General features: G+C 40.2%; 1 protein-coding gene across 1 annotated transcript in view; it reads right to left on the bottom strand.

Moving 5' to 3' along the window:
* DNAH10 (dynein axonemal heavy chain 10) overlaps positions 1–23,924 on the bottom strand; it is a 92,973-nt gene that overhangs the window by 42,696 nt on the left and 26,353 nt on the right. Inside the window, exons 19-43 of the mRNA XM_044990254.1 lie at positions 23,218–23,374; positions 21,750–22,226; positions 21,304–21,462; positions 20,185–20,301; positions 20,002–20,104; positions 19,595–19,773; positions 17,837–18,048; positions 16,661–16,817; positions 15,634–15,867; positions 15,404–15,526; positions 14,618–14,851; positions 13,865–14,088; positions 10,760–11,029; positions 10,499–10,682; positions 9,533–9,667; positions 8,649–8,801; positions 8,037–8,225; positions 7,785–7,931; positions 6,045–6,236; positions 5,748–5,866; positions 5,389–5,547; positions 3,496–3,631; positions 3,235–3,357; positions 1,221–1,355; positions 632–848 (exon numbers count right to left, since the gene is read on the bottom strand). Of these exons, the coding sequence (XP_044846189.1) occupies positions 632–848; positions 1,221–1,355; positions 3,235–3,357; positions 3,496–3,631; positions 5,389–5,547; positions 5,748–5,866; positions 6,045–6,236; positions 7,785–7,931; positions 8,037–8,225; positions 8,649–8,801; positions 9,533–9,667; positions 10,499–10,682; positions 10,760–11,029; positions 13,865–14,088; positions 14,618–14,851; positions 15,404–15,526; positions 15,634–15,867; positions 16,661–16,817; positions 17,837–18,048; positions 19,595–19,773; positions 20,002–20,104; positions 20,185–20,301; positions 21,304–21,462; positions 21,750–22,226; positions 23,218–23,374 (4,535 nt within the window). The remainder of the gene's footprint in view (positions 1–631; positions 849–1,220; positions 1,356–3,234; positions 3,358–3,495; positions 3,632–5,388; positions 5,548–5,747; positions 5,867–6,044; positions 6,237–7,784; positions 7,932–8,036; positions 8,226–8,648; positions 8,802–9,532; positions 9,668–10,498; positions 10,683–10,759; positions 11,030–13,864; positions 14,089–14,617; positions 14,852–15,403; positions 15,527–15,633; positions 15,868–16,660; positions 16,818–17,836; positions 18,049–19,594; positions 19,774–20,001; positions 20,105–20,184; positions 20,302–21,303; positions 21,463–21,749; positions 22,227–23,217; positions 23,375–23,924) is intronic.

Here is a 23,924-nt window from a genome sequence, read left to right as displayed (position 1 = left end):
AGGGCTCTCAATGACAATCCTTCAAAGAAGTGTCAAAAACACCTTTCCAGTGCAAGGCAGCTGTCTGGAGTGCAGAACAACATGCTGCCCTCAGGTGAGTTTAGACATGATGTTGAACACACCTTGTATTTAGCTGTGACACTCTGAGTACATTTCCCAGACCTGAAGCAGAGCTCTGTGTAGCTCAAAAGCTTGTCTCTCCCACCAACAGACGTTGGTCCAATAAAAGATATTACCTCACCCACCTTGTCTCTCTAATATCCTGCATAGAACATACAGGGCCGGCTCCAGCTTTTTTGCCACCCCAAGTGGTGTAGGGAAGAAAAAAACAAAACAAAGAAAAACCCAATTGAGCTGCCGCCAAAGTGCCGCCGAAGACAAAGAGAGCGAGTGAAAGACCCACCGCTGAATTGCCACCGCAGACCCGGACATGCCACCCCAACAGCGGATGGAGTGCCACTCCTTTCTATTGGCCACCCCAGGCACCTGCTTCCTTCGCTGGTGCCTGGAGCCAGCCCTGACAACATACAATACAAACTCTTTGATACAGGCATATCCCACTCTGTCACAGCTGTTTTCTTTTAAAACAAGGGAAGTGTCCCAGACTGAATTATAAATGACAAAAGCCTACCTGGCAGTTCCCCTGGTTTAGCCATGACATTATCATCTTGAACCATTGACATTGAGGAAATACGTTTAATACTTTCATCGAATTTAATTCTTCCAGTATCAAGGAGGGTAGCACCTAAAGAGGAATACAAAGCTTCCAGGAAGTAGCACTCCAGAACATCAGGATCATCGGGTTCTAGCCCTACTACGGCTTCCAGCATCATAGTCAACTGCATCACCTGTGGTAGAAAATTGAGAAACAATGGCTTCAGATGAAGTTCAGAATTATGACGACTTTTAATATGCCTTCTTTTCTTTTCATGCCTTTGGGGCAAAGCAATATATTCAAATATGTTGTGATGAGTTGTGTGCATATAGGTGTGTGTCTGCGAATATAGGTATTCGTTAAAGTAAAAATAGTGTTAGCAACCGACTGTCTTTATTATAGTGGGAATAGAGGTATATTTTGTCTAGTCGTCATACTGAGGAACACTTTGGCTTCACCGCTGTCATTGGCTTGCTGTGTAAACTTAGGAAAGTTATGTACCCCCTCTGTGCCTCAGTTTCCCCTTCTGTAGAAGCATTCTTAAGCAATACTCTTTATATCTTACCATATTTAAATCTGTTTGGGGAACAATGGTTTTCAGCTTCTCTCCTTGCTTGCCATCCATAATTCCTTCTACAATCATATCGATAAGGTATGGTACATATTTTTCAAAGAGACGATTTAACTCAACTTGTTCTTGCTGAGAAAAAAGAGATAGGACACAGCCACAAAGAAACATTAAAAGCCACTTTGCTACCTGTCTAACCAACTGTAACTAGTCTTAGGATTTGTCTAAGCAGCCTGACAATTTGGGCTATGAGGGTAGGAAATGCAGCACACAGTAGCATCCTGCGGTCTAACTGTCCTGTATGGATGCTGTGGGCGTGAATGAAAAGGTATCTAATGGTATGCCTACACTAGGAAATTAGGTCGAATTTATAGAAGTTGATCTTTAGAAAGAAATTTTATACAGTCGATCATGTAACTAAATACCTTCTAGTCTGAGCCAGCAGCATTCATATGGGGCAGAGCACAACAATTTGGGGCACTCTGCAATTCCCACCTCTGTAGTCCACATTGCAGCACAGTATAGACATAGCTATAGAGATGTTCCCTGTACCAGAGGAGGTCTGGGTGTAGTTCCCTCAAGAGATGCAACATCACTCTATGGGCCAGATTCTCAGCAGGAGTAGATCTGAATCAGCCAGATGAAGGCAATAGACCTAGGCCAACTTAAACCCACTATGGACTTGGTCCTTTGAATCGAAATCATTGACATGAGAACACTGAGCAAGCCCAAGGGTTAACTCTTGTAGAACTGAGCTGAATTCATAGAGTTCTTGCTTCTCCAGTTCCCAGAGAGGATCAGGACATATTGCGGGAAGAACTTAATAAAGTGAGGGACTTCCAGGTATAGGAGGCCATTCTCTAGCTCTCTGCTATAAAATTTGGAGTCTGGTGTCTTTCTGCTCACACTACAACCTTTATCAGCTATATGAATGGATGACACATATTTGTTTGTACATAATATAGGAATACTTGTTATAAATACAGTGTAAATAGATTATTCTTCTTTATGTACATATAACCTTATTTTTAACATAGAAACAGACATGGTGGCATACACTGATCAGACATATCACGATGCCTACTATTTGGTGTTAAAGTACCCTAATGAATTAATGGTGTACTGGAAGATTACTACCTTTTATTTGGCATATTATGGGAAAAATCAGGAGTGATGAAGATGGTTACTTGGGTTTATTACGGGATTATATTTATTTATTGCTGATAAAACTGATTGAACCCAGGGCATGGGGATTACTCTAGAGCAGTGAGTCCTGAACTTTATTGGTTCACTTATCACCTGTGAAGTGAACGGCTGGAACATCAAGATCCCATACTAGCAGTGGAACCCTTTTACTGAAGTATATTAGTCTATATTAGTTCATTTTCATTTTCTTTTATCTTGGGATTTGTCTACACTTAAAAAACTGCAGCTGCGTCACTGTAGAGTTTCAGTGAAGACATTACATATACCAACTTGAGGGGTTCTTCCATTGGAGAGGGTAATCCACCTCTCCAAGAGGTGGTAGCTAGGTTAATGGGAATATTCTGTCGACCTAGTGCTGCTCTACACCAGAGGTTAGGTCAGTATAGCTGCGTCTCACAGAGCTGTGGATTTTTCACATGCCTGAGAGGCGTACTTATACCAAAGTAAATTCCTAGTGTAGTCCAGGCCTTGGTATAACATAAAGCCCTCTTCAAAGCAACACACACCACATTACATAAGCAGGGGTCATGGATTCACTACTTTATAATATGAATCAGTTCATTCTTATGATAGTTTTTTTACTTTTATTCTGGAAATCAAGCACCTCTGTTTTTATATTATTTGTTTCCATACCAAAGAATTAAAGTTTAACTTGCTCATTTTCTTACAGCTCTAATCAAACTTGGTAACAGTGATCTGTGTGACAAATGAATTCTAAAGAAATTCAGCCAATGAAGGTGCCACAATTTATATTCTACATTCAGATTCTGAAATCATTATCTTATCAACACCAGCAATTTTCTACCTTGTTTCCTCTCTGGTTAAGCCATTTCTGCCAGTACGGCTTATATTTCAAGTTTTTAGGATCTACAAAGACCATCCCACAACGGGATACGGTAGCAGGAGATGCATACTGTAAGTCTCCAACCTAGAAAACAAAGTTGCAATGATGGCCATAAATAACTTTAAACCATGAAAAGCAGTTGTGGCTCCTGCTTTTCAGAATCTGCCGAGCCAGATGGAGCTAACCCTTTATTTGTTATTAAATGATGTGGTCATTACTCACCTCAAATAACAGAGCACAGTGAGCCTGCAGCCTGATGCGCTCCCCATTGGCCAAGGTTAACAACTTGTTATCATCCATTACAGAATTCATATTTTCCACCCAGAGAGCATCCACATCTCCATCAAATAAAATGTACCTGTAGACATGTCAGACAAAGAGACGTTAGATAAACAGTGATTCATCTTCAATAGTCCCCTCATGTTTTGAAATTAACAAAGCACAGTCTATCCATTTATTTCCTTTTTAAGTACTATCATCATCATCATCATCATCAAAGATGTTAGCTCAGTTTTAGGCTAAGGATATGAATTAACCCTAATGGAAGAGATTTAAAGGCTCTCTTTTCCTTTCCTTCAACCTGCCTAGTTCCCATTCACCTTACTAGGAGTACTGAGCTCAGATTAACAGACTGCTACACTTCTACAGGCTCAATTCATACAAAATTTGCTTTGGAGGTTGCTTGCCTGCTGAGGCTCAAGCATTCTCCTGCCCACGTACGAGAGGAAGATGTTCTCCTTGGGCCTGACCCAAAGTCCACTGACTTTACAGTATATTCACCTTGGAAAAAGTTGCCTAGTGGTGAGGAAAAGAACACCGAATGTGACGGTGGACTGAATCTCCACTTGGAAGTTACCATATACAATAGGGCAGAAGGAGAGAGCTCATGGGCAGATCTCCCCAACCCGCCTCAAACACCTCCACAATTCCTCCCCCGCCTTTATGGCCTCATGAGAGTCATTGAACTGCTCAGCTTTAGTTTCCCCATCTGTAAAACTGAAATATTATTACAGATCTCATTCAAAGTATTAGATGCTGTTTTCAAGTGCTTTCAACCAGAAAACTCTATACGAGAGCTAAGCAATACTGTTAGCTCCCTTCTTCACATGTGCAGTGCACAAGACCCTCAAATGTGCAATGCACAGGGCTGCAATTGCAGAACTAATATGTTAAATTTGAATCTGATGAAAGGCCATGACTATTGCCCACTTTAAAGTAATTCAATGGAAAGGGAAAAGATAATATCTTATGTAGCTTAAAATCACTCTAGACCAGGGGTGGCCAATCTGAGCCTGAGAAGGAGCCAGAATTTACCAATGTACATTGCCAAAGAGCCACAGTAATATGTCAGCAATACCCCATCAGCTCCCGCACCCCGCTCCCAGCACCTCCCATCCACCGGCAGCTCTGCCGATCAGCACCTCCTCCACCCTCCCCATCAGCTGTTTCGTGGCATGCAGGAGGCTCGGGAGGGGGAGGAACGAGGGCACTGCAGGCTTAGGGGGAGGGGCGGGGAAGGGGTGGAGTGGGGGCAGGGTCTGTGGCAGAGCCAGGGGTTGAGCGGTGAGCACCACCTGGCACATTGGGAAGTTGGTGCCTGTAGCTTCGGCCCCCGAGTTGGTGCCTATACAAGGAACCACATATTAACTTCTGAAGAGCCGCATGTGGCTCCGGAGCCACAGGTTGGCCACCTCTGTTCTAGTAATTCAAAATAAACTTAAGAGAATGATTCCTTACCTATCAGTACCTGTGGTTCTTCAAGATGTTTTGTCCACATGGATCCACTCATATTGCACCTGCATCTAATGCATGCAAGATCTCATATGTATGAGGCACATGTGCACCAAGACTGGGATCCACACGGACAAAGACTCAGAGAAGAACTGTCAAATACAGGTAACATTTTTAGCAGAAGCTATTGTCCTTACAGAATCAGATTGGGACACCAAACTCTTAGGACAATATTGTTGTTTGGTTCCTAACCTTTCAGTATGTTCCCTTCATTTTTCTTTAGGACTGTTAATCTAATTTATATTAAACATAAAATAAAGTGACTTTGTAAAATTCAGAATATCTAAAAGTTACTAATATAATTTTGAATTCTTAGGTGGTTACCTTCGCTCTTTCTTATCAGTAGGTTTGTTGATTTCCCTGAAGATGTTTGATAGAACTCCATCTGTCCAATCTCGTGTGGTAGGGTCAAGAATACCATACAGCTCAATCACACTCATAGCTTTAGGGTTCAGCATATAAACCTTTGTCACTAATCCTAGCCTAAGCCGAGAGGTAACAGAAAGAACAATATTACCAAACACAACACAGACCAAGTTAAACTTTGCACTAAGCAAACACTACACTAGGATAAAGTTTTAGGGAAGATCACACCATGAGCACATAGGACTGCTGCAGTACATTTGTCCTATAGACTATGCCCTTTCAAATTCCGATTCCCTTACATCTACTTCTGTGCTCACCTGGTTTGGGCCTGGCACAAAGTATTAATGACAACAGACTTGCCACCTCCAGTAGGTCCAACCACCATAGTAGTATGACGAGTTAACATTGTCTCATACATTTGAACTACTTTATCCACCTGAAAAATACACATTCACTTAGATAACTGTGTATAAAAACTCATATAGGCCAGATCTTCAGTTGGTGTATATCAGTATAGCTCCACTGATTACAGTGTGCCACTCCAGTATACACCACACGAAGATCTTACCCACTGTTTACAACAATAATGTTAAACAAGTCAACATTTCTTCTACCTGGATTGGTAAAACGACATAACCACCTTCTTCTAGCACTTGTTCTACAGCATCGTTAAAGTTAGGGTAGCGGACTCGAGGACAATCCAGGCCAGGAAACAAGTCAGAGATCAGGCCAAGGAAGAGCGGTACATCTTCAAACACAAACTTAGGAAGATTCATATCTCGGAGAGCTCTCATCAATACCACATCCTAGATAAAACACAAAAGAATAGAGAATCCCCAAATATTCAACCAATTTTCAAAAGTGTAAATAGCCTAGAAAATATTTGTATAATACCGTTATACAATTATTTTAACACAGTCTTGGCAATTTTTACTATATGTACTCCTAATACCTTTAGATAATTATCTTGGCATGAATTACTGTTGGAAATAAAAGCTATTTCATCATGGTGAAGCTGATCAGTTTCAACTGGGATTTTAAATTCCATTTTTTCATTATATGAATCAAATTTCCAAACATGAGTTCTGGAATGTCCCAAATTACTGGTTGTTTCTTGAATTAATTCACAAATGCTCACTGTTAACGTACTTACTTGCTTTAGAAAACTCTGCAAAACCTACATTTGGGTATATAAATGTACTGGAAGGTATGGTACAATTAGCAGCTTTGCGTGTTCAAATAAGGGTTTTGATTAAACAACTGGCATATAAGCATTTTTGGTGACATAATTTACATGTTACACTGGAAATTTTTACTGTGTATATTCATCTAGCCTTTGCATCCTAGATATAAACATTAAGGCCCAGATCCTCCAAAATACTCAAGTGCCTAATGGCAGTTAGGCACTTAAGTACCTTTAAGGACCTTGCTCTAAGACCTTCAAACAGATATACAAAGTAGACAGGGCAGGAGGGCTAGCTCAGTGGTTTGAGCATTGGTCTACTAAACCTAAGGTTGTGAGCTCAATCCTTGAGGGAGCAATTTAGGGATCTGGGGCAAACTCAGTACTTGGTCTTGCCTGTGAAGGTAGAGGGCTGGACTCAATAACTTTTCAGGGTCCCTTCCAGCTCTATGAGATAGGTATATCTCCATATATTATAGTTCATGGAAGAGGGATAGCTCAGTGGTTTGAGCATTGCCCTGCTAAACCCAGGGTTGCAAGTTCAATCCTGGAGGGGGCCATTTCAGGATCTGGGGCAAAAATCTGTCTGGGGACTGGTCCTGCTTCAAAATTTTTAAGGGGGGAGGGATAGCTCAGTGGTTTGAGCATTGGCCTGCTAAACCCAGGGTGGTGAGCCCCCTCCTTGAAGGGGTCACTTAGGGATCTGGGGCAAAATCAGTACTTGGTCCTGCCTGTGAAGGCAGGGGTCTGGACTCAATAACCTTTCAGGGTTCCTTTCAATTCTATGAGATAGGTATATTTCACTTACAAAGTAAACTAAGGGTTAAAACAGCCATACTCTTCCTTTTATCTGCAGTTTGCTGATACCATGGTCTTCCCATATTGACACACCCTTTCTGTAAGCACTGCATGTAAAGAGGTGGTACCTGAACATTGTGCAAGGAATGATGTTGCTCAATAAGTAAATCATTAAGTGGGAAGACAAATGCCACAGACAGGAAAGCATCGCTATTTGTGTAGCAGATGTACACACAGCATTCTCGATACAACCAAAGATACTATCAATGAACTGCTACATACAGATCCACAGACGGTGGTAATTTCAGTAAACCTCTGAGAATTTACCCCAGTCATACGGGGGCAGTTCCTCAGCTGAACACAGTAAGTCTACCTCATTAAGATCAGGTGATCCTCTCTTCAGTTCTCCAGCCATCACAAGTACAGACTTGAGAGCACGCAGTCCAAAATCATAATGATGCTGTTTAGAAAGTTGCTCTCTTGCTAACTTGTATAATACTGTCATCTTTTTGGCAAGGGCCTATTAGAGAGTGAAGACAGAGTATCATAAGAAAGAAGTCCCAAGCCACACACTACACATGTACATGTTTTTATTTTACTTTACTTTGGAGTAAACTTTCCCTACCTTTGCCAAAAGAAAACCTTCAGAAAAGAGCATGATTTCGCAGATTTGCTGGAGATCTGGTACAATCACAACCACAGGCCTGAATAAAGCTTTTACAGATTCAGGGAGCTCAGTACGGCCAGCATACCCAGGATTCATGGTTATAAAAATGCCCATTCGTGCATCCAGGGAAATTTCCTGCCCTTCAAACTAAAACATAAATAAATGTCAGACTATACTGACTCTGACTTAAAAAGATAAAATGGCAAAAATGCTTGCACTTCTTTACTACACCTTTTACCTGAGGATCTCAAAACTTTACAATAAATAATACATTAAGCCTCACAACCCCCACCTCAGGTAGGTAGGTAGGTAGGTAGATGTTATGATTCCCATTTTACAAACAGGGAAACTCAGGCACAGAGCACTTAAAGGGAACTTCTCATTATCTCTGAAAATCAGGCCAATTATTTAAGTGCTTAAATATGCACTTAAGTACCTAACTCTTAATACCCAAGTGTGATATGTTGGCACAAGTAAACTGAATCTTATGATAGCCTCCCCAAATCCCATGCCTTAAGTACAAGACTCGCCTTCTTTCTCAAGAGGTTTCGTATGTGTGTGTGTGTTTACCTGAAATGTTTTCAACTGATTCATTAGAGCATTTCGTATTGTCTGGATCTGAGAAGAGATGACTGAAAGCACAGAAGCATCTATCCGATTAAATTCATCAAAGCATCCCCATGCCCCACACTGGGCAAGACCGGAGAAAATTTTACCAACTGCCTGAAAACAAAAACAGCACAAAAAAACATTCAGCATTAGCACATTTTGGCATATAGTACACCTGTAAAGGACTTAACAAAGCTTATGGATACTTGTCTGCCTTCCGACTCCAAGGTCTATTGCTAGGCTTATTCACTCTATGCTGGTGGCCCACAATGAGCTTAGAACAGGGGTAGGCAACCTATGGCATGGGTGCCGAAGGCGGCATGCGAGCTAGTTTTCAGGGGCACTCACATTGCCCGGGTCCTGGCCACCAGTCCAGAGGGCTCTGCATTTTAATTTAATTTTAAATGAAGCTTCTTAAACATTTTAAAAACCTTATTTACTTTACATACAACGGTAGTTTAGTTATATATTATAGACTTATAGAAAGAGACCTTCTAAAAATGTTAAAATGTATGACTGGCATGTGAAACCTTAAATTAGAGTGAATAAATGAAGATTCGGCACAGCACTTCTGAAAGGTTGCCGACCCCTGGCTTAGAATCTTATAATCTAGCAACTGATTCTCAATGTTACAAGGCAAAGCCAGAATCCTGAGATCCAGCCACTTCAGGAACTTAAACAAGAAACAATATTTTTTTTACTATATTTCATTTTCAACTACACGGAATTTATTTGTAATTAGAAGAGGTCTTCTTCGAAAGCTAAAGGCAAGTCATTTAGCCTGATCTTCATGCATAATGGTGCTAGTATCCTGTTACCAGAGGACACAGCCTTCTAACTCTTACTTTGAAATCCATGCCTTCACCACAGTTTGTTACAACACACAGCAAGCCCAGGGCTTTGGCCAGATCCTTGGTTGTCTCCGTTTTCCCTGTACCTGCTGGCCCTGCAGGTGCTCCTCCCAAAAACATGGATAAAGCCTTTTGGAAACAAACCACAAAAGCAAGGCTGAATGGAGCAGGGTAACACACTGCAATTAAGCTCAAAGGCTTCCAACAAACATTGTCGAGAAAGTCATCATGTTTGCTCAATAAAAAAGTTATGCAGGTTCCTTACATGCCACAATGTAGCATGTGTGCGTGTGTGTGTACACAGTACAATATAGTTTAGCTATGTGGATATCATATAAACTGTTACACCTCAGCCCGGGTTTGGGTTGTTTAGCAAATATACTAATTAGAGGACAAGCATCACACTCATGAATTTTATGATTTATTTCTGCTTCATCCTTATTTGTGCTCTTCCTTCATCTCCCACAGCTGCCAGAGTGCCTCTCTCCTAGCATTTCCAGTTCTGGCTCCTGCCAGTCAGCTTTTACATTGCGTGCACCTCAACAGTCTCTCCAGCAAAGATTGATACGTAAGAATGGAAAGTCAGCGGAGGATTAGGCAGAACAGAATATGGGAACCAGAAATTAGAACTGAAAATACTGGCTGAGGTAGGAGTTTTGGCAGCCAGCAGTAGAGGAACTGGAGATCTCACGAAGTGGCTCAACCATCACTGTAATAATGCCTTAAAATGATCATCTTTCAGCCATGATTTTAACAAAACAACCAGCCTTAAAGCTGATCTAGCCTTTTACATAGTCTTTAAAATTTTCAAATCACATGGGATTTTAACTGAGTTTAAATATACTATTATATAATGTGATCACTTGTGGAAACAGAAAGAGGCAATAAAATAATCATGTTGTGAACCCTAAGAAATATATTTCAACAGAATATTATATGAAAAAGCCCTTTAATATATACCTGTGTGAGTGTTAGATAGATACGATCTGTAAGGGGAGTAATAACTAGTCTTCCATTCAAGCCCATATATTCATAACCATAGGAAAAGGTGCCAGTGCATTGACGCACATTCAGGTCATCCGGCTCTCGATCCCAGTAAAAACGCAGCTGGCTTTCCCATTCAAACTCTCGAGCTTCCATGATGCTATAAAGGAGAAAGCAAAATTTTGTGAGTACAGAATACAATCTCTCTGGAATTATCTCAGCAGGTCAGTGGATTACCTGTCTCTTACAAACGAATCAACAATATCTCTGGCATGGACATCAATGATGAGAACAGTATTGTATTTTTTTCTGTCATTTCTATTTAATGGCTTTGTGATTCGGGTAACCAGGGCATCAATCTGCTCGTGCATTCTCTTAGCATAAAGTTTCATTGCCTGTTTTTCTCCTTTCTTCACTTTGTGAAAGACGTCTTCCACCTCCCAGGTCCACCAGACCTGATTAGCAGCCAGCACCATCATGCCTTGATACATCAACATCCAGTCAACTCTATGGAAAATATGGATAATATATTTGAAAGAACAGTTCTACCCTGAATTTTTGGAACTGTGATATCAGTCTGTCTTTCTAGAGACAAGAGAGCACTCTGTCAAGGTGTCAAATACTATTTTAAAAAAACTAGGAAATTCCCCCACAACAAAACTAACTTGTAGTTAAAGGTTACTAAGTGCAATTCATAACAAGACAAGAAATACCATTACACACATCATCAACACTAAAAACTAGGGCTGCCAATTAATTGCAGTTAACTCACACGATTAACTCAAAAAAATTAATCGTGATTTAAAAAATTAATCATGATTAATCGCTGTTTTAATTGCATTGTTAAAGAATAGAATACCAATTGAAATTTATTAAATATTTTTGGAATTTTTTTTCTACATTTTCAAATATATTGATTTCAATTACAACACAGAATAAAAAGTGTATATGGCTCACTTTATATTATTATTTTTTGTTTCAAATAATTGCACTGTAAAAATTATAAACAAAAGAAACAGTATTTTTCAATTCACCTCAAACAAGTACTGTAGTGCAATCTCTTTATCGTGAAAGTGCAACTTACAAATGTTGATTTTTATTTTGTTACATAACTGCACTCAAAAACAAAACAATGCAAAACTTGAGAATCTACAAGTCCTCTCAGTCCTATTTCTCATTCAGCCAATCACTAAGACAAACAAGTTTATTTACATTTACAGGAGATAATGCTGCCAGCTTCTTCTTTACAATGTGACCTGAAAGTGAGAATAGGCATTCACATGGGACTTTTGTAGCCGGCATTGCAATATATTTATGTGACAGATATGCTAAACATTCGTATGCCCTTTCATGCTTCAGCCACCGTTCCAGAGGACATGCTTCCATGCTGATGATGCTCGTTAAAAAAATAATGCATTAATGAAATTTGTGACTGAACTTCTTGGGGGAGAATTGTATGTCTCTGGCTTTATTTTACTCACTTTCTGCCATATATTTCATGTTATAGCAGTCTCAGATGATGATTCAGCACGTTGTTCATTTTAAGAACACTTTCACTGAAGATCTGACAAAACGCAAAGAAGATATCAATGTGAGATCTCTAAAGATAGCTACAGCACTCGAACCAAGGTTTAAGAATCTGAAGTGCCTTCCAAAATCTGAGAGGGATGAGGTCTGGAGCATGCTCTCAGAAGTCTTAAAAGAGCAACTCTCTGATGCAAAAACCACAGAACCCAAATCACCAAAAGAGAAAATCTACCTTCTGCTGGTGGCATCTGACTCAGATAATGAAAATGAACATGCGTCGGACGGCACTGCTTTGGATTGTTATCAAGCAGAACCCATCATCAGCATGGACGCAGGTCCTCTGGAATGGTGGTTGAAGCATGAAGGGACATATGAATGTTTAGCGCATCTGGCATATAAATATCTTGCAACATCGGCTACAACAGTGCCATGAGAACACCTGTTCTTACTTTCAGGTGACATTGTAAACAAGAAGCGGGCAGAATTATCTCTTGCAAATGTAAACAAACGTGTTTTTCTGAGCGACTGGCTGAACAATAGGACTGAGTGGATAAAGCTTTCATGATAAAGAGACTGCACTACAGTACCAATCTTAGGTGAACTGAAAAATACTATTTCTTTTGTTTTTTACAGTGCACATATTTGTTATCAAAAATAAATATTAAGTGAGCATTGTACACTTTGTATTCTGTGTTATAATTGAAATCAGTATATTTGAAAATGTAGAAAAAATCCAAAAATATTTTTAAAAATGGTAATTATTGTTTAATAGTGCAATTAATCATGATTAATTTTTTTAATCATGCAGTTAATTGCAATTAATTTTTTTAATTGCTTGACAGTCCTACTAAAAACCATTACAAACTAAGGAAATCACAGGCTCTGGTTATGTACACAGTGCTGACAACAACCTTAACTCCCAGTTATGCACACAGTTGTGTAAACAGAAAAATTTTCATGGCCCAGCACCCAAGCAACCTTAGCTCTCTCCTTACAGTAAGTCTAAATGAACCTTATCCATTCAGCACACAGCTTCCCTCTGAACTGTCCATAACAATTTAACACTGCATTCTTATCTGTACAAAGGTTGTATGACATGAAGCCTCAGACAAGCATCATATCAGAAATACTTTAAAAGTTCAAGAGTACATTAACATAATCCATTTTATCTATTGATTTATCTGTCTATGTTATTGAAGAATGTATTGATCTATGTATATCATACTGCCTATCACTGAAGTGCATAAGCACATACAAATACTCATCCAGTCTTTTTCTCCTGAGCAAAATAATTCCACTTAAAAGTGGACAATGTCAAAGGACACAAAGCTAGTGGGTGAACAGATCCTAATTCCTAAGCAAGTTCATAAAATTATTCTTTATACTGAAAAGCAACTGTTAGTGTCAGAACGCTTGGCCTACAGAATAATCCCCAATACATAATCAAGGCTGTAAATTACACTTCCAGTTATTCATTTGGAACTTATAGAATTAGATTTTGTTCTTCAAATGTAACACTTTAAATGCATTTTTAAAGATAACATTTTTTGAAGATAAACAGAACTACAGGGGCAGAGTTAAAGTTGTTTAGATGATGGGGGATTGAGATTTTTTTCTGTTTAACTGTCTGTGCATGTGAGAACTGGGTGGCAATCAATTTTTAATGGACACTTAACATACAGAGTAAGAGAAGGGAACTATATTTAAATAAAAAAGCAAGTCTCTACAACACTTTCTCTATGGTTTATATAGACTTCAAACTATTAATGGTTTATTATACTTCAATTGTTATCCTTATCATGTTAATTACTTCACCTGCTTCTATCTTCACAGTATCGAAAAATGGCCTCTTTAGTAATAAGTCTGTTTGTTCTTCTCATTTCAACCAGAACAGCTGTCATCCAGTTCTCGACTCGGCCTTCTGCTGCAATAGCCCGCCGGAACTCCATCACTTCTCCTTCGGCTGAAATCATGGCTGTTGCAATTTTTTCACCACTATCACCCTCCTGAAATCTCAGTGATGCTATGTTATCATACATCTGAAACATGCCAGCAGAGGAACACTTTGTACGATTTGTACTAAAGGTTCCTAAGATCTAGGTACCTCACTTAACCCCCATTAGAGTTCAGGATCAGTCTCTAAGCAATCAAATATAGCAGACAAATTATTTTTAAATACTGACAGCCAGATTTTGCACAGACTTATATCCCATGAACCCAATTGCAGAGAGTGTAAATAAGCATAGAATTTGGCCCAATTAAGATTTTTATAGAAAATACAAATTTACCAAGAGTTATAGAGATGGTTATTCCATAGTAGTTTACTATGGGGTATCCTGAATCTTCCTCTGAAGCCACTGGTACCAGCCATTGGCACTGACAGGATACTGTACTGCATGGATCACTAGTCTGGTCCAGTCTGGCAATTCTTGTATTTCCTATGTTGCTATTACAGCATGTTTACTTTGAAAGAAACACTAGCAGGTTCTTAATAATATGTATAGTATAGAATCTTCCACCTAAAAATCATAGTGCGCATGGGGCATTCTCATAAGCAGGATGCTGTACCTTTATCATGTGTTCCTGAACGCAGAGTGGGTCACTACTACCAAGGATGCTGAGCAACTCATCATCAGATATAAAGAAAAATCGGGGGAAAGCATTCCGCTTTGAATCCAGATAATCATTCAAGCTTTTCTGACATTTCTCTAGACCATCACTTATCTGCTGGAGGTCTGTGAGTCGATTTGGGGCTTCACAGCATTTTTTTATCACTGGGTCTTTTACAGTGTCACCCATTATCTATGGACATAGAAAAGAACGTTTAAAAACTACTAAGGAGTAACACTGAGGAGCAAATTGAGTTAGATTTCTCTTATGGCAATACTTAAACAATATAGGATATTATCATTAGATATAGTCATACTTTTTATTATTATTTACTATTTCTACAGTACTAAGGTATGCATGATGCCTTAGACAGATAAGTCGTGAAGCACTTGCAGCTGCAGAACCTTTATTACTGACAATGCTGCAAGAAATGGAAAGGATCCAGCTTGACTATCAGATCACAGCTTAAATGTGTAGGTCTGGCAATTAGGAAAGAAAATATTTTTACTTGTAAATTGATTTCTGTGCCAAGTAAGCTCACTGTCACATTGACATTTTTACAATCAGTTTGAATAGCTGTGAGTATCGCTAGAGAGAAGTACTTGCTTAGTCGTCAGCAGAAGAAAAATGTTAGGGCACTGACATCTATAAATGGAGGACTGCAGTTACATATGGAGCTAAAAGCAAAACATATCACATAATTCTCTCAATCACAAGCCATTACAAAACAGGTCAGTTACTTGCCCTTTTAAATATCCTGTCTATGTTGTCAAATTTTTTTGCTTCCTCTGGAAGCTGTGATCTTATATCCCCACCAATAAAGATGCTTTCCAGGTACATCCATTTCCTCTGAACCACCATCCAGACCTAGAAGAAGAGTCAAGTGTTACAATCAAAGAAACAAGTTCTATGGAAAATCTTGATCGTGAACAACAAAAGCTAGAGACAAATTAATCGTTCCGTTTCTTCCCTACCTCAATAACTTCACCAATCAAGGACAGAGTTTTTTCCCAGTGGTGAACTGTTGATAGAAAAGGACCTACAAATCGACTGCCTGAGATACTCTGAAGATTGACGGCATTGTCATCAAGAATCTGAGTAATTTCATCGACAGGCCCCAAAATAAAGCCTCGCTCTTGAGTGCCTTTGAAATATCTTTGTACAGTGAACTTCATGTTCTCCCAAGTTTCCACTATCTCCTTAACACCCTGCATGTGAACATAAAAAGAAGGATGTTTTCAGTCCTGTCAAACTAGAGGACAGTCATTCTAACATCAAAATGAAAATCGCTCATTTAGGAAGGCTTTTACACAGATTTTTCTAACTCTAAAGGGCAAGTCTACTCTGAACAGGGATAATGTATCCAACAGATCTGTTCTTAGTGTGCATTATGAGTTTTATCTGCTAATCTCAATGAGAGAAATAAGTTCTTTCTGCTTTTTATCACTACAGAGCCAACACAGCTCAGAGAGAGATGGATTTGGCTCCATCTAGTGCATCATTAACAGAGCTATCTTCTCAGTTACCTCCAGTGCAGCTCCAATGAAAATAATTCAGTTATACTAGTATCACTGAAGGACTTATCTGAGCTGCAGAATCTTTATTACTGGCAATGATGCAGAAAATGGAACGCATCCTGCTTGACTATCAGATCCCAGGTCAAATGTGCAGGGCTGGCAGTTAGGAAAGAAAATATTTTTAATTGTAAACTGATTTTTGTGTCAAGTAATTTTTCTGGTAGACCATAAAAGTGGAAAACTACCTTGACACTTTTACAATCACTTTTTAAAGTAGACTCACTTTAAAACCCATCTAATCCAAACAAGGATCACACAAATGGCTAACATAACCTTTTTTGGCAACTAAAGGTTAAACTATTTACTGCTATTCTAAATACCATTTGACAGCTAAAACTGAAAGATAAAAAACAATGAAGAAAATAAAAACCTCTGTTGTCATTAAGTGTCTTCAAAACAAGCTAGGTATTATTTAAAACTTTACCTTCTCAATGCTAAGCTCTTTAACAGCAGATCCCACTATCTCATTGATAACATCTGAGTATTTGTGCAGCTCCATAGCAAACATATTCTCCAAGGTGAAAGTTGCTGTTGTCATTTCAAAACTAGTGCCAGTTCTCTCCATAAGATCTTTCCAATGCCTGGAAGAGTTTCAGTAAATCAACATGTTATAAACAAGACCAGATATTACCAATAGGGATCAACTTAAAAAGCAGGGAATAATATTATCAAATGAAGACAAATTAGAGGGAACATTCGTTTCCTAGACACTCCATCTTTCCATCCCAGCCAAACACCAGGTTGGGGATTGGCTCAGCAGCTCATTCTTTACTTCCCATAACTCGGTGGGGGTATGGTTTTGGTAGTTCCATGTGATGCAGATAAGAGAGATGATGTGGTAGCTTTGAGCTGTCAAGCTGTTCTAGCAGAGAAAGGGTGGTTTGAATGTCAGGGGAGTTGGTGGTAGGAAGGAGGAGCATTGATTTGATCAGGTCTCAGCTATCTCTGCTTGAGATCAAACGTAAGGAGCAAAACATCAGTCAGCAGCCAGCTTTGAACTAAGCACAACCAGTGGTTATCAGATTCCAGCAGTGTTTCTAGCATTCCAGACTATAACTACTAGCATTAAACGCTAGATCGGTAGTTATAATATCTATAACATGTAGTAGTACATGTTCATTTGAGTGCACAGAATAGGTAATTATGTGGAACTATCACATTTGTATGATCAAGTGCCAGTGCAAGTGAGATAACCACATGGCCACATTTTGCATGCATGAATTTAGTGGCTGGTCGGAGATACTGAGGCTATGTGTCTATGATTTTGGTTTTGTTCATTTTATCAAGCACTATGACACAGTAAATGTGAAAATTACTGTCAACAAATGTATAATAACAGTCCTGTACTCGATACAGTCTAGAATTATATTTAGAATTATATTTCATGTTTAGAATGAGACTTCATATTTTACAAAAAATACACACAATATTTACACATACTGCATCATCTTGTGCGATCTTAGTAATTGGATATCAACTATTATGGTCCATAAAATGCAAAATGTTTGCATGATTTCAACATCTGAAATTAACAGTTATAACAAACAAAAACAAATGTCCTTTCACATATAGAAAATTCCTTAAACAAACTGGTTCAAACCTGTCTCTCAATGCTTCGTTTTTCAAATCAAGCAGCAAAGGAATAGAGTCTTTGAATGCCTTCATCTTTGCTTCCAGGTGATAAGCCACCGGCAAGCTGCGCACTTGCTTGGGCAGCTTTCGGAGGCTTTTAAGAAATCCTTCAATTCCTTCTTGGAGAAACTGCACATTGAGATTTACCCAAAGGGTCTGCGACCATTCCTCTTTAGCAGCCTAGAAACAAGGTAGATGAAAATATTCATAACTTTTCTTTTTAAGTTACTGTGAAAGGAATGTGACAACATATTTATTATTTCTACTGCAATAGTATTCAGAGGCCCAGTCAGCATCAGGGCCCAAATGTGAAAGACGCTGTACAAACAGCATAAAAGGCAGTCCCCTGCCTCAACGAGCTTATAGTCTGATTTAAGATAAGACACAACAGGGGAAGCAGTAATAAGAACCTGCTTTACAGAGTCACAGTCTGGCTTTTAATATTACCACATTTTAATTATTCAAAATCCATTAAAAAAAATACTTGTTCAAAGACCAACTAAGGTCACTTAGGACCAGCCTCTAATCCATCTCCTCACAATGAGCACTACACGTAACCACAGGAGCAAACCTACTGAAGTCAATGAGACTACTTGGGGGCAAGATGCTAACCAGCATGAATAAGAGTATCAGAATCTGGACCTTACTACAATATTACACTTCCTGGACAAGTGAGTATAACTAAAGCACTATTCAGGTAGGGTGACCAGATGTCCCGATTTTATCGGGACTGTCCCGATATTTGCTTGTTTGTCCCGCGTCCCGACCAATGTTCGGTCGGGACACTGGACAAACAAACAATTTTGCCCTCCGCTCCCGTGCACAGGCGGAGCCCGGAGGGGCTCTTGCCCCCCGGCCCGACTCCGCCCCTTCCTTCCCCCATTGGATCCCTCACCAAATCCCTGCCTCCAGCCCCGCCCCCTCAATGCCCCATTGGATCCCAAGCCGAACCTGGGGAGGAGACGCCCCTGTGCAGCAGCCTGGGCACACGGGCCATGGCTGGCTGGGGCCGGGAGCGCTGCAGTGCAGCGCGGAGGCTGCTCCAGCCCTGCAGTCCACGGGGCAGCATGGTGGGTCCAGGGGCAGCGTGGAGCAGGCAGGGCCCGGGTGAGCGGCGTGGCCCGGGGGTGTGGGCTGCCCGCCGGAGACATGTGGTGGAGAGGGGCTGCGGGGGCGAGATCTGTCCCAGGCGGGGCGGCTGGCGCGAGGAGCCGGCCAGGGTCCCCCGAACCGATAAACTTCCCCGACGCTGCTGGGGAATCCTGCGCCTCTCCCGCTCGGCTGCGCTCCAGCATCTTGCCCTGCCGGGAAGGAGCTGCTGGAGTGCAGCTGAGCGGGAGAGGCGCGGGGCTCCCCGCCTGCGGTGGGACGAATCTCATGTGCCCGGGGTGGGAGGCTCCGCGGGGAATGCAGTGCGCGCGGCTGGGGCGCTGTGTGCGATCCGGCGGCGCGGCTGGGTCCTGCTAATGCCCCCGGCCCCTGCAAAACTGTTTTTTTTTTTTTTGCTCTGCCGCCATTTTTTTTGCTCCGCCCCTCCCCAACTCCCCCCCCCCCGTGTCCCGATATTTCATCCCTGTGATCTGGTCACCCTATATTCAGGTGATCTACATTCTGGTAGTCAGAAGGATAAAACAATCACAACTTATTTCAGTCAAATGGATAGGAACACACTTGACTGCAAGAAAAGGGAAGTTCTATATTATACGTATTTTTATAGAACACTTACTCTTTGCAACTTATAAATTTCATAGATCTGCTTTAGACCCTTCATATCCTTCTGCACTTTTAATAAGTCAGGGTACATTGTGATTGGAAGGTCAAAAAGTTTTTCAGCATTAGCCAACTCCTGACGATTTTTCTCATGTTTTTCCAATTCCTTATCAAAAATATCTAAGAGTTCCAATCCTGTAAAGAGAAGGAAAGTCTGCTAGACAAATATTTTTCATGGGTTATGATGGATAAATATGCACCATTTTTGTATACATATACACAAATTCTTCAAATGTCATACTTATTGTTCAGCTTGTATTTTAAGAGGGGAAAACATTTTGAAAGTACATAGGTTTCTGTTTTCAAGTGTATCAGGCTTCACACTACTTTAAGATGTAACTACAGAAACATAAGTCTTCTTACCTTTGTCAAGATTCTCCCCAACAGCACCAGGCCCCTCAGTAGAAAATCTGTGGAAAAAATCTGCTATCTGGCTACTGTAGTCTCCAATCTGCTCCCTTGTAATCTAAAGGGAATATTGTTTGAATTAGGTTTTTTTCCTTCCTTTTCTAAATGCATTTTAAACATGTAAGGTAAAAATATCACCTCCGTGAATGTCTTTTTGATGCTTCCAAGGCTGTGATCAACTTCCGATGAATCAAATAAGAGGGTCTCCCACATTTGCTTAATCTTGTCGACCAGCTCTCTCTCTTCTTCAGTTGTCTAAAGAGAACACACATATGAATACAAAGTATGTGAGCCAAATCCTGAAACTCATACTCAGATGAAAAATCCTGACAGAGGATGAAATTGACCCATGGTGCAAAGGCAACACCAGACCTTCCACATCATGAAAGCCTTCCATCAGTACAGTGAGTACCCTTGAATAAGGCAGTATGCATACCAAGGAAAGTTTCTTCTCACCAAAATGACAGGCTAGGGTAGATGGCCATGAGGTGAGTATGCCAGGACAGGGGTCATGAGATGGACATTTTTGCAGATCTTGTGGTTTCAACACCCACACAACTAGAACAGAGTGCTGCAACTCCTATTCCAGCTCACAGAGCAGGAAAAGCAGATATGGGGGAGAAGTACACAGCAGCCCTACTCGCTGACCCTGAGTCAGACTGGTTGATTTCACCTTCCAAACCTCACTGCACTCAGGGCCTGATCCAAAGCCTATTGAAGTCATGTTTTTCCAACTCTTTATCAAAAATATTTCAGAGCTTCAATCCTGTAAAAGGAAGGAAAGTCTTCTAGACAAACACTTTCCATGGATTATGATGGATAAATGATGCACCATGTATGTATACATCTACATAAATTCCATTGATTTCAATGAGCTTTGAATCAGGCCTCCATTCTGCAAAAAACCCAGTCACTGGGCTCTATGTGAGTGGAGTGGATTTCCTCAGTGAATGGTACCACTGACTTCTGTGGGAATACCCTCACAAGTAGAAATTACTCACAGGAAAGTACGGGTTACATGATCAGGCCTTCAGTTATGAAATATACAAAAACATTATTTACATAACCTGAAACTGAGCTAAACAAATGAATAGCAATCTAGTAAATTTCAATCTGAGAGTAACAATGTGAAAATATTACTTTTTGATCCTGTTAATTCAAAATAGGTTAATTAAACTTCATTCGTTTACACAAAAGGTGTTTGTATCTGAAGCACAAGTATAAAATATATATGGGATTAAACATAAATTCACTTACAGGAATGTTATATACTGCAAGGGTCCGGTATCTCTCCTGAATGTCTAAATATTTCAATTCCACCTGTAGAGTCATATCTTTGATCTCTGCAATTGTGCCAAGAACAAATTTGAGATCTTCCAAAGAATCAGGAGTTTTCCTAAGGTTTTGTGATAATCTCTATAAAAGAAAATTACTTTTCAGAAACAGCATTAAGAGAATAATTAGGCAAAAACATACACAATTAAGTATAATTATATTAAGTCAGCTCATGTAAAACAATTAGATAATCTGCATGTATTATTTTAGTTAGCAGTTAGTTAATTGATGATAAAGATGAACCCAACAATGTCTGACTGAGATTTCTTTTTCCCTCATAAAATAGGAGGGTCAGGTCATGCAACTGTGCAGCACCACTCAGAGCTGGTTAGAAAGACTGATTATCACTGAGCAGAGAAAACATCTACCTCAATTTCTTCCTGAAGACTGAAGAGTTCCTCTTTTGCAGATTCATTGAGAAGTTTTCCAAGAGAAGTCACCCAACCTTTTGCATTTTCCTGTACTGTGTAGGCTAAAGGACCCAGGTTAAGCCTAATGCACTGTTCATCTTTAATCAAGGGCTGTTGAGTCACTTCTTGAGCTATCTTAATATAGAATTGCAACTTTTCATCAAAGGTGACACAAGCTGGTTTCTTTGCAGCAAACTTCTCCATAACAATGGCTTTATCTAATTTCCACAGAGGGCGATATCGCTTCCATCGATTCAAGTACTTGGTGAGAGAATTCAGGAGCTTGTGTATGTTTTGAGTGATGAGAACAGCCTGTTCGATTATTAGTGGGTTCTGAGAGATGTCATTAAAAAAACTCAAGGTGATGAGTTCGTCTTCTTCAGCGTGCTGAGGGGGGCAGTCGATACAGGTGCCGTGCATCCACCGTACAAAATGCTAGAGTTTTAGTATTAAAATAATAGTGTATTAATGGGGGGTGGGTGAAATTAGTGACAGTTGTTAGCCCTTAAGTAGAAGATTGCTCTGCTAAAATACTCAAGGCTTAATTCTGATCTGAAGTATGCAGGCATGTTGGACTTTTAAAGTTAACTGTTGGGCATTTGACAAAACAGGACACCCGTGTATCTGAGCTCAGCACTGAGCTCAGAGTACCTTACAGTGCCAAATGCATTCTTCCAGGCATTGTTATTTGGTCTGTTTTTCAAGACTGTCTCCAGAGGATGTCATAAGCTAGGCCAGAGGGGCAGGTACAGGTCAGTCAGGCTCAGCAAGAAAGTAGAGCATGAGCCATGAGTTTTGGCATGGGAAGGTGGAAGGCAGGACTGACCCGTATTTATATTTTTAGGGGGTGTGTTGTCTGTTCATCAGTGCAGGGTAGGATTGCTCCTAGAACATTGTGTTTCTTTTCTGAAAAGAAGCAGTGAACATCCTACAATTGTGAACAGACCCCTGGCCAGATATTATATCCCATTGAGCTAGTATAGGAGTTATGCACCTTCCTGAGTACTAGGTAAATAGCCTGCCCTGCTGCTTGTGAGGAGATCAGTGGTTATAGGAAAGGTTACCTACACCTCTTTTCCTCCTAGCACACATATGCAAAGGAGGGCAGGGTCCAGTCTTAATTGTATTTGGATGCTATTTCCCTGCTGGTGTTTATACATTATAGGACCAAATCCTAAAGTTCTTACTCAAGCAAAACTCCTGATGAAGTCAATGGGAGTTTTGCCTGAATAAAAACTGTATGAAGATCTGAGTTTGGTCCTTTGTCAATAGCACAGTTTGTAAAATAAAACAATGTACTGAATATTTTTATTCCAACCAATATAATCGAAATCTCCCCCTTGACATATGTTCCAATACAAACATAAAGCAAGAATAACTCATTGTGTCAACAAGCAAGCCCTGAATAATCTTTATCAATAATCACCTTAGTGACTTCAACACAGTCTCTGATACAATGAACACTCATTTTGTCAATTTCACTGGCATTAGGATGCAGGATTATCTCAGGAGCAGATAAAATAGTTTCTGTTTGGAACAGTGGGACATCCCGAAGAACGGCCGCATTAAAAGCCTGCAAATTCCTGCCAAAAAAAAAAGTCAGACAATCTTAATCCTGCATTTTATAGCATCATAGATAGGCACAGATATGTAACAATAAATAGCAGGAATTGCAGGCATGAGATCAAACTCTCCCCTCAGATCTGCAAGTCGCTCCCAATTAAGCCATTCAACACTGACTTCAATGGGCGGCCCACATGTGCATCTGAGGACAGAACTTGTCTCAGTGTGCCATGTAGAGACTGGTTTGATTGGTAAACTCTTACGGGGCTGCAAGAAAACAGGCAAGAAATTGAACTCTGGTAAACTGATTTAATAATAATAGGCAATATATCTATCTCCTAGAACTGGAAGGGTCATTGAATCCAGCCTCCTGCCTTCACTAGCAGGACCAAGTACTGATTTTACCCCAGATCCTGAAGTAGCCCCCCTCAAGGGTTGAACTCACAACCCTGGCTTTAGGAAGCCAATGCTCAAACCACTGAGCTATCCCTGCCACTGAAGATGTCACAACCATTCCCAGAATACAGCAGGGAAACTGCCCTTTGGCACAGCCTAACTGGCACAATGGGG

Source organism: Mauremys mutica, chromosome 16 (genome assembly GCF_020497125.1).
Source record: "Mauremys mutica isolate MM-2020 ecotype Southern chromosome 16, ASM2049712v1, whole genome shotgun sequence".
Taxonomy (NCBI): Eukaryota; Metazoa; Chordata; order Testudines; family Geoemydidae; genus Mauremys; species Mauremys mutica.
The sequence above is the reverse complement of the archived record's forward strand: the minus strand, read 5'-3'. Positions and strand labels throughout refer to the sequence as shown.